General features: G+C 55.3%; 1 protein-coding gene across 1 annotated transcript in view; it reads left to right on the top strand.

Moving 5' to 3' along the window:
* Positions 1–9,272, top strand: part of FTSJ3 (FtsJ homolog 3 (E. coli)) — a 13,008-nt gene that overhangs the window by 586 nt on the left and 3,150 nt on the right. Inside the window, 16 exon segments of the mRNA XM_014956477.1 lie at positions 146–272; positions 371–476; positions 960–1,006; positions 1,201–1,280; positions 1,429–1,528; positions 2,402–2,596; positions 2,676–2,791; positions 3,557–3,661; positions 3,907–4,007; positions 4,082–4,162; positions 4,250–4,417; positions 6,916–7,051; positions 7,145–7,350; positions 7,915–8,038; positions 8,136–8,229; positions 8,676–8,825. Coding sequence (XP_014811963.1) covers positions 206–272; positions 371–476; positions 960–1,006; positions 1,201–1,280; positions 1,429–1,528; positions 2,402–2,596; positions 2,676–2,791; positions 3,557–3,661; positions 3,907–4,007; positions 4,082–4,162; positions 4,250–4,417; positions 6,916–7,051; positions 7,145–7,350; positions 7,915–8,038; positions 8,136–8,229; positions 8,676–8,825 — 1,876 coding nt within the window. The 5' untranslated portion in view covers positions 146–205.

Genomic DNA, 9,272 nt, shown 5'->3' on the forward strand with positions numbered 1-9,272 from the left:
TTCTCCGTTCCCCCCCGGTTCTGTCCCTGTTCCCCATCCCTGTTGCCTCTCCTTTGTCCCAGTTCCCCCTCCTCCACCCCCCCACCTTCTCTCCCTGTTCCCTCTCTCCGTCCCCAGCTCACACTGACTGTTTTTCCCCCCTCAGGGCCGTGCTGGTGGCTGACAGGAGCACCCGACCCCGCGGAGGTGCCCACCCACCGCCACCATGGGCAAGAAAAGCAAATTGGGCAAGAGCCGGAGGGACAAGTTCTACCACCTGGCCAAGGAGACGGGTGAGGGGCTGCCCGCTCGCTGTGGGGCAGGAGGGGGGGCTGTGGCCCTGGGAACCCCTAACCCCAGTGATCCGTAACCCACAGCTCTCCCTCCACAGGCTTTCGCTCCCGTTCCTCCTTCAAGCTTCTCCAGCTCAATAGGAAGTTCCAGTTCCTGCAGAAGGCCCGGGCACTGCTGGACCTGTGTGCGGCTCCCGGCGGGTGGTGAGTGGCTGCAGGCAGGGACCCAAGTCACCACCCAGTGCCACCAGCTGCTCTGGGGCTTCAGTGTGAAGTGGCTTTTGTGTTTCCTGTTTTGGTGGCTCATCTCCACCAAAGGGCACAAGTTGGAACAGAAGAGGTTCCACTCAAATATGAGGAGAAACTTCTTCACGGTGAGGGTGGCAGAGCCCTGGAACAGGCTGCCCAGGGAGGGTGTGGAGTCCCCTTCCTTGGAGATTTTCAAGACCCGCCTGGATGCTCCTGAGTAACATGCTCTGACAAGCTCTGGGCAATCCTGCTTCAGCAGGGGAGTTGGACTAGATGATCTCTATGGTCCCTTCCAACTCTAAAATTCAGTGAAATTCAGTGAAATCTCAGTCTCTGTCCTTGGTGCCAAAGCTGATCCCAAACCCCCGGCAGCCCGGTTGAAGGCTGGGGGCTCTGCTGGGATCCTGCCGTAGCTTCGTTTCTCTCTCTTCTTTCCAGGCTGCAGGTGGCTTCCAAATTCATGCCGGTTTCCAGCTTGATTATTGGTGAGTGATGGGACGTGGCAGGAACAGACTGGGGGTAGGGATCTCCACCAGAATCCCTGGATATGGCCAAAGAATGAGGGTCCTGGACTGGGGATCCTGGTGGGGGAGACGTGGTGGGTGGGAAACCACATGGGATGGGCTGGTGCCTGGTTTTGAGGGGTTGCAGTGTTTATATCTTCTTCTTCTTATGCCAGGAGTGGATTTGGTCCCCATCAAGCCCATTCCCAACGTGGTGACGCTGCAGGAGGACATCACCACTGAGAAGTGCCGCCAGGTACGAGCTGTCTCCCCTGCTCCGAGCACCGCGCAGCTGCCTGGTAGGACCATGGCAGGGGGCTGAGCCAAGCTGTTGTGGATGGGGGTTGCTCCTGTTGGGTTTTGCAGCTGGGTTAGTAGGAGTTACATCTTCCTCCGTCCCTCAGGCCCTGCGCAAGGAGCTGCAGACGTGGAAGGTGGACGTTGTGCTGAACGATGGAGCACCCAACGTGGGAGCCAACTGGGTGCATGATGCCTATTCCCAAGGTGGGGCTGGCACGTGGCCTGGCACGGTCTGGGGGGGTACGAGGGCAGGCACAGAGAATCATGGAATCATTTAGGTTGGAAAAGACCCTCAGGATCATCGAGTCCAACCATCAACCCTACACTACAAAGTTCTCCCCTACACCATATCCCCCAACACCACATCTAAACGACTCTTAAACACATTCAGGGATGGTGACTCAACCCCCTCCCTGGGCAGCCTGTTCCAATGCCCGACCACTCTTTCTGTGAAAAATTCCTTCCTAATGTTCAGTTTAAACCTCCCCTGTTGGAGCTTGAAGCCATTCCCTCTTGTTCTATCACTAATTATTTTGAAGAACAGACCAGCCCCAACCTCTCTACAATGTCCTTTCAAGTAGTTGTAGAGAGTGATGAGGTCTCCCCTCAGCCTCTTCTTCCTCACACTAAACAGTCCCAGCTCCCTCAATTGCTCTTCGTAGGACTTATTCTCCAGGCCCTTCCCCAGCTTCGTTGCCCTCCTCTGCACCCGCTCCAGCACCTCCAGATCTCTCTTGGATTGAGGTGCCCAAAACTGGACACAACACTCGAGGTGTGGCCTCCCCAGTGCTGAGTACAGGGGCACAATCACCTCCCTACTCCTGCTGGTCACACTATTTTTGATACAAGCCAGGATGCCATTGGCTTTCTTGGCCACCTGGGCACATGGCTGGCTCTTATTCAGCTGCTTGTCAACTAGAACCCCCAAGTCCTTTTCCTCCAGGCAGCTCTTCAGCCATGCTTCCCCAATCCTTCCACATCTCACACCCCAGCAGGGCAGGGTGGCAGTGGTGTGTGCTGTGGGTCAAGGAGCTGGATGGTGACGACTGCTGACTGCTCTTCTTCCCCCCTCTCCAGCCAACCTGACCCTCATGGCCCTGAAGCTGGCCTGCGAATTCCTCTGCAAAGGTGGCTGGTTCATCACCAAGGTTTTCCGTTCCCGGGATTACCAGCCACTTCTCTGGATCTTCCAGCAGTTCTTCAGCAAGGTCCAGGCCACCAAACCCCAAGCCTCCCGCAACGAGTCCGCTGAGATCTTTGTGGTGTGCCAGGGTGAGCAGCTGGGGCGACGTGCAGCCACTGGGATGGGGCTAGAAAAAACCTGCTTATAGCTGTGATTCCTTCATCCCAGGTTATCAGGCTCCAGACAAGATCGACAGCAAGTTTTTTGACCCAAAATATGCCTTCAAGGAGGTGGAGGTTCAGACTAAGTCTGTTACTGAGCTGGTCAGCAAAAAGAAACCGAAGGTATGAGCTTGTTTCGGGGGGCAGCAAGGCCAAACACACACTAAAGGGGCTGGGAATTGGGGCTAACGAGATAATAAGCAAAGTTGCTCAGAAAACTGAAGGTGTGGGGATGCAAAGTGGTGGAAGAGGCGGTTTTGGGGAGGTTCACAGCCTCAGAAGGCCGTGCAGCTGCAGGAAAACAAGTTGTGAAGCTGGGGATGGATCAGTAAAACCCTCCCTGCAACAGCTGGCCACTGGATTTGTGTCTCTGTGAGGTGTCTTTAGGACACAGGATTAAACACTGTGTCAAGTGGCTTCAGCTGGGCATGGAGGTGACACAAACCTCTATCACTGTCATCTCTTTGAGTCTGAGGTGGGGCTGGGAGATCACAGAGTCACAGAATCTTCTAGGTTGGAAGGGACCTTAAAGATCATCTTGTCCAACCGTCAACCTGACTGACAAAAATAGACACCCGCACAACAAACAAGGAGCATCATCACTAAACCAGACCTCCCAGCACTACATCAACCCATCTTTTGAACACCTCCAGGGATGGGGCCTCAACCACCTCCCTGGGCAGCCCATTCAATGGCTGAGAACCCTTTCAGTGAAAAAATGTGGTGGAGCTGGTGGGTTGGGGCTGGTAACTTGTCTCGAGGTCATGTGGACACATTTAGGTGGACGCTGCAGCAGGACACGAGTTAGGTGACATCATCCATCCCTTAGGGATGGTTGAAGCTGCTTTTGTGCCCAGCTACAGCTCATGCAGCTCCTTCCTCCTCTAGGCCGAAGGCTACGCAGATGGTGACACCACCCTCTACCACCGCTTCACCCTCATGGACTTCCTTAAGGCTCCCAACCCTGTGGACTTCCTCTCCAAGGCTAACGAGGTGAGTGCCTGAAGTGAAGGGGACCTTGGTGACCCCTGAGATGTCCCCAGGGGCACAGAGTGGTGAAAAGAGGGACCGGATGCTCCAGCAATGGCCCCATTCCTGTTCTTCCAAAGGGGGAGGTAGGGCAGGAGCCTGCCTGGAGTTTAGCTGGTCATTTTTCTTGTACTTTGTAATTTGATTATTCCAACCAAAGAAAGGGATTCGACACACCTGCTTAATTAATTAACCTCTCCTCTGCCCAGATCACGCTGGGGGATGGCGAGCTGGAAAACCACAGCTCCACCACAGAAGAGCTGCGCCAGTGCTGCAAGGACATCCGTGTGCTGGGACGCAAAGAGCTCAGGTACTGGTTGGGACTGGGACAGGTTATAATGCAGGGCCCAGTGGGTGTCTCTAACAGTCTGCTGTCCCACGCAGAGCCCTGCTCAACTGGAGGACAAAGTTGAGGCGTTTCTTGGCCAAAAAGCTGAAAGAGCAGGCAAAGGAGCTGGATATCAAGTAAGAAAACAGGGCTGCCCCAGAGCGCCAACGTGGTGGGATGGGCCTCCACTGGGAGAGATGGTCTGAGCTCCTTCCTTTTGGCAGCCTGAGCTCTGGTGAAGAGGAGGAAGGCAAAGAGGAGGAGAAGGAGGAGAAGAAGGAGAAGAAGGCGTCGCCAAGCGCTGCACCTGATGAGGAGGCGAAAGAAGAAGAGGAGGAGGTAGAGCTGGCGTTGGCAGAGATGAAAGTCAAGGAGCTGGCAGAGTTAAAGAGGTAAAAAGATCTCCCCATCCCTGGAGGGGTTCAAGGGCAGGTTGGAGGGGGCTTGGAGCAACCTGAGTTCATCACCAAGGTTTTCCGTTCCCGGGATTACCAGCCACTTCTCTGGATCTTCCAGCAGTTCTTCAGCAAGGTCCAGGCCACCAAACCCCAAGCCTCCCGCAACGAGTCCGCTGAGATCTTTGTGGTGTGTCAAGGTGAGCAGCTGGGGTGATGTGCAGCCACTGGGATGGGGCTGGAAAAAACCTGCTTATAGCTGTGATTCCTTCATCCCAGGTTATCAGGCTCCAGACAAGATCGACAGCAAGTTTTTTGACCCAAAATATGCCTTCAAGGAGGTGGAGGTTCAGACTAAGTCTGTTACTGAGCTGGTCAGCAAAAAGAAACCGAAGGTATGAGCTTGTTTCGGGGGGCAGCAAGGCCAAACACACACTAAAGGGGCTGGGAATTGGGGCTAACGAGATAATAAGCAAAGTTGCTCAGAAAACTGAAGGTGTGGGGATGCAAAGTGGTGGAAGAGGCGGTTTTGGGGAGGTTCACAGCCTTAGAACGCCGTGCAGCTGCAGGAAAACAAGTTGTGAAGCTGGGGATGGATCAGTAAAACCCTCCCTGCCACAGCTGGCCACTGGATTTGTGTCTCTGTGAGGTGTCTTTAGGACACAGGATTAAACACTGTGTCAAGTGGCTTCAGCTGGGCATGGAGGTGACACAAACCTCTATCACTGTCATCTCTTTGAGTCTGAGGTGGGGCTGGGAGATCACAGAATCACAGAATCTTCTAGGTTGGAAGGGACCTTAAAGATCATCTTGTCCAACCGTCAACCTGACTGACAAAAATAGACACCCGCACAACAAACAAGGAGCATCATCACTAAACCAGACCTCCCAGCACTACATCAACCCATCTTTTGAACACCTCCAGGGATGGGGCCTCAACCACCTCCCTGGGCAGCCCATTCAATGGCTGAGAACCCTTTCAGTGAAAAAATGTGGTGGAGCTGGTGGGTTGGGGCTGGTAACTTGTCTCGAGGTCATGTGGACACATTTAGGTGGACGCTGCAGCAGGACACGAGTTAGGTGACATCATCCATCCCTTAGGGATGGTTGAAGCTGCTTTTGTGCCCAGCTACAGCTCATGCAGCTCCTTCCTCCTCTAGGCCGAAGGCTACGCAGATGGTGACACCACCCTCTACCACCGCTTCACCCTCATGGACTTCCTTAAGGCTCCCAACCCTGTGGACTTCCTCTCCAAGGCTAACGAGGTGAGTGCCTGAAGTCGAGGGGACCTTGGTGACCCCTGAGATGTCCCCAGGGGCACAGAGTGGTGAAAAGAGGGACCGGATGCTCCAGCAATGGCCCCATTCCTGTTCTTCCAAAGGGGGAGGTAGGGCAGGAGCCTGCCTGGAGTTTAGCTGGTCATTTTTCTTGTACTTTGTAATTTGATTATTCCAACCAAAGAAAGGGATTCGACACACCTGCTTAATTAATGAACCTCTCCTCTGCCCAGATCACGCTGGGGGATGGTGAGCTGGAAAACCACAGCTCCACCACAGAAGAGCTGCGCCAGTGCTGCAAGGACATCCGTGTGCTGGGACGCAAAGAGCTCAGGTACTGGTTGGGACTGGGACAGGTTATAATGCAGGGCCCAGTGGGTGTCTCTAACAGTCTGCTGTCCCACGCAGAGCCCTGCTCAACTGGAGGACAAAGTTGAGGCGTTTCTTGGCCAAAAAGCTGAAAGAGCAGGCAAAGGAGCTGGATATCAAGTAAGAAAACAGGGCTGCCCCAGAGCGCCAACGTGGTGGGATGGGCCTCCACTGGGAGAGATGGTCTGAGCTCCTTCCTTTTGGCAGCCTGAGCTCTGGTGAAGAGGAGGAAGGCAAAGAGGAGGAGAAGGAGGAGAAGAAGGAGAAGAAGGCGTCGCCAAGCACTGCACCTGATGAGGAGGCGAAAGAAGAAGAGGAGGAGGTAGAGCTGGCGTTGGCAGAGATGAAAGTCAAGGAGCTGGCAGAGTTAAAGAGGTAAAAAGATCTCCCCATCCCTGGAGGGGTTCAAGGGCAGGTTGGAGGGGGCTTGGAGCAACCTGGGCTGGTGGGAGGTGTCCCTGCCCAGGGCAGGGGGTGGCACTGGGGGGGCTTTAAGGTCCCTTCCCACCCAAACCATTCTATAATTCTATCTCACGTGAGGAGAGATGGGAGAGCGAGGGGGGGCTCCAGCCAAGGGGACAGAGGGTGGCTGTGTCAGAGCCTGTCCCTCTGTTGACATCTGGGGGGGGTTGTGGATCTGGGATCTTTGGGGTTGTTTGCTTCTCCAAGTGGGTGAAGCCTCTGTTCCAGGCTGGTGTGGGCCCCCTTTGTCCCCAGGTTGGTGATCCCTCAGAGAGGGATGACAGTGTTGCTGTGGGAGATTGGGCACCAGTATGGCAGGGAATGAGTCACTGGGATGTGTGGGGGGAGGGACACAGTGTGGCCTCATCCCTTTGTGTACTTCTCCAGGAAGAAGAAGAAGATCCTGAAGGAACAGCGGAAGCAGCGTGAGCGTGTGGAGCTGAAGATGGACCTCCCTGGTGTCTCCATCGCTGATGATGGTGACACCAGCATGTTCTCCCTCCGGACCATCCACAGGACCCCGGTGTGTGGGGCAGGGGGAGGCTGGGCTCCCAGAGCCTGGGGACAGGGACAGTGGTGGGGCTGGAGCTTGTGACATGTCTCACTTGCGTTGCAGCTGCTGAACGAGTTGACCCGAGGAGACATGGCATCAGCAGATGCCCTCCTGGAGATAGGACCTGGAGACGATGACATTTATATCTCGGATAATGAGGAAGATGATGATGTGTCCCTGGCCAGCGATCTGGACCCGGAGGAACTGCTTGAGATAGAAGCCCGTCAGCGCCGGCTGGAGCGGGAGAGGCGAGAGCAGGGTGCGAAGAGGTAAGAGCCAGGGGAGGACTCCCTTTGTATTGCCACCAATACAAACTAGGGGGTGAGGTGTTGGAAAGCAGCCCTGAGGAAAGGGACTTGGGGGTGCTGGTGGATGAGAAGCTGGACATGAGCAGGCAGTGGGCAGCTGCAGCCCAGAAGGCCAATCCCATCCTGGGCTGCATCAAAAGAAGCGTTGCCAGCAGGTCCAGAGAGGGGATTCTGCCACTTGACTCTGCTCTGGTGAGACCTCACCTGGAGTATTGTGTGCAGGTCTGGAGCCCTCAATATAAGAAGGGCATGGACCTGATGGAGAGGGTCCAGAGGAGGGACAGGTGGTGGAGCACTGGAACAGGTTGCCCAGGGAGGTGGTTGAGGCCCCTTCCCTGGAGATATTCAAGGAGAGGCTCGACGAGGCCCTGGGCAACCTGGTCTAGTTGGGGGTGTCCCTGCTGACTGCGGGGGGGTCGGACTAGATGGCCTTTGGAGGTCCCTTCCGGCCTGGGCAATTCTGTGATTCTATGATTCTAACCTCCCCCCCTCTGGGGACACTGATCCTGCTGGTGTTTGTCACAGGGCAAAGTTTAAGCAGAAGGAGCAGGAGGAGGAGGAAGGGGAGGAACAGGAGAATCCCCTGCTGGTACCCCTGGAGGAGAAGTCGGTGCTGGAGGAACGGCAGACCAGCCTGTGGTTTGAGAAGGTGAGTCCTACTGGGCCAGAAATGACAGGATGGCCTTGTCCCCAACAGCTGCCTGGGTCTGCCCTGTGTCCCCTGACCTGCTGCTCCCTGTCCCCAGGATGCTTTTGCCGGCATCGAGGACGATGCAGATGAGGATCTGGAGCTGAGGCAGTCACAGATGTTGGCTGAGAGACAGCGCGGGTCTCAGAGAGGTTAGTGGGGGGCTGCGTCACTGTGGGGGGACACAGAGGGGCAGCCCCACAGCCCTCGGGGGTACTGGATCAAACCATGGTGGGGATGCTGCTCTGAGCAAGACCGGAGATCTCCAGGGCTTACTTCCAGCCTGTATCATTTAATGAGCTGGTATTAACGTAGCATTAATGAGCTGAATCTCCAGACGAATGATCCACAGTGGGATCTGCCTCAACCCTTTCTCACCTGGTGGTTCTTGTTCCCCAGACAAAGCAACAAAGAAAGGGCAGAAGAAGGAGGTACCCCAGGAGGCAGCTCCAGCTGAGCCCCCTCCTGCTGCAGACACAGGACCTGACGCAGGAATGAGCTGGTATTAACGTAGCATTAATGAGCTGAATCTCCAGACGAATGATCCACAGTGGGATCTGCCTCAACCCTTTCTCACCCGGTGGTTCTTGTTCCCCAGACAAAGCAACAAAGAAAGGGCAGAAGAAGGAGGTACCTCAGGAGGCAGCTCCAGCTGAGCCCCCTCCTGCTGCAGACACAGGACCTGACGCAGGAAAAGCACAGGATGAGGAGAGCAGTGATGATGACACCAGCAGTGACGAGGAGAGGTGAGGCCACCTGGGTGTTCTCCCCCAGCTCCGCAATCCTGGAGAGTGGGGAGGTGAGGACCCCAGCCCTGACCCATCTTTATTGATGGTCTTTATTGATGATCTCGCTAAGGACATAAGGTGTAACATCAGCAAGTTTGCAGATGACACCAAGTTAAGCAGGAGTGTTGACTCCCAGGAGGATAGGGAAGCTTTGCAAGAGGATCTAGAGAGATTGGATCACTGGGCCAATGCCAATGGAATGAGTTTCAACAAGGGCAAGTGCCAGGTCCTGCACTTGGGCCACAATAACCCCCTGCAGCGCTACAGGCTGGGGGAAGTGTGGCTGGAGCTGCCTGGAGGGAAGAGACCTGGGGGTTCGAGTTGCCAAACGGCTGAATATGAGCCGGCGTGTGCCCAGGGGGGCAAGAAAGCCAATGGCATCCTGGCTTGTATCAAAAATAGTGTGA

This window comes from Calidris pugnax, unplaced genomic scaffold, assembly GCF_001431845.1.
Source record: "Calidris pugnax isolate Ruff unplaced genomic scaffold, ASM143184v1 scaffold167, whole genome shotgun sequence".
NCBI classification, from domain to species: domain Eukaryota; kingdom Metazoa; phylum Chordata; class Aves; order Charadriiformes; family Scolopacidae; genus Calidris; species Calidris pugnax.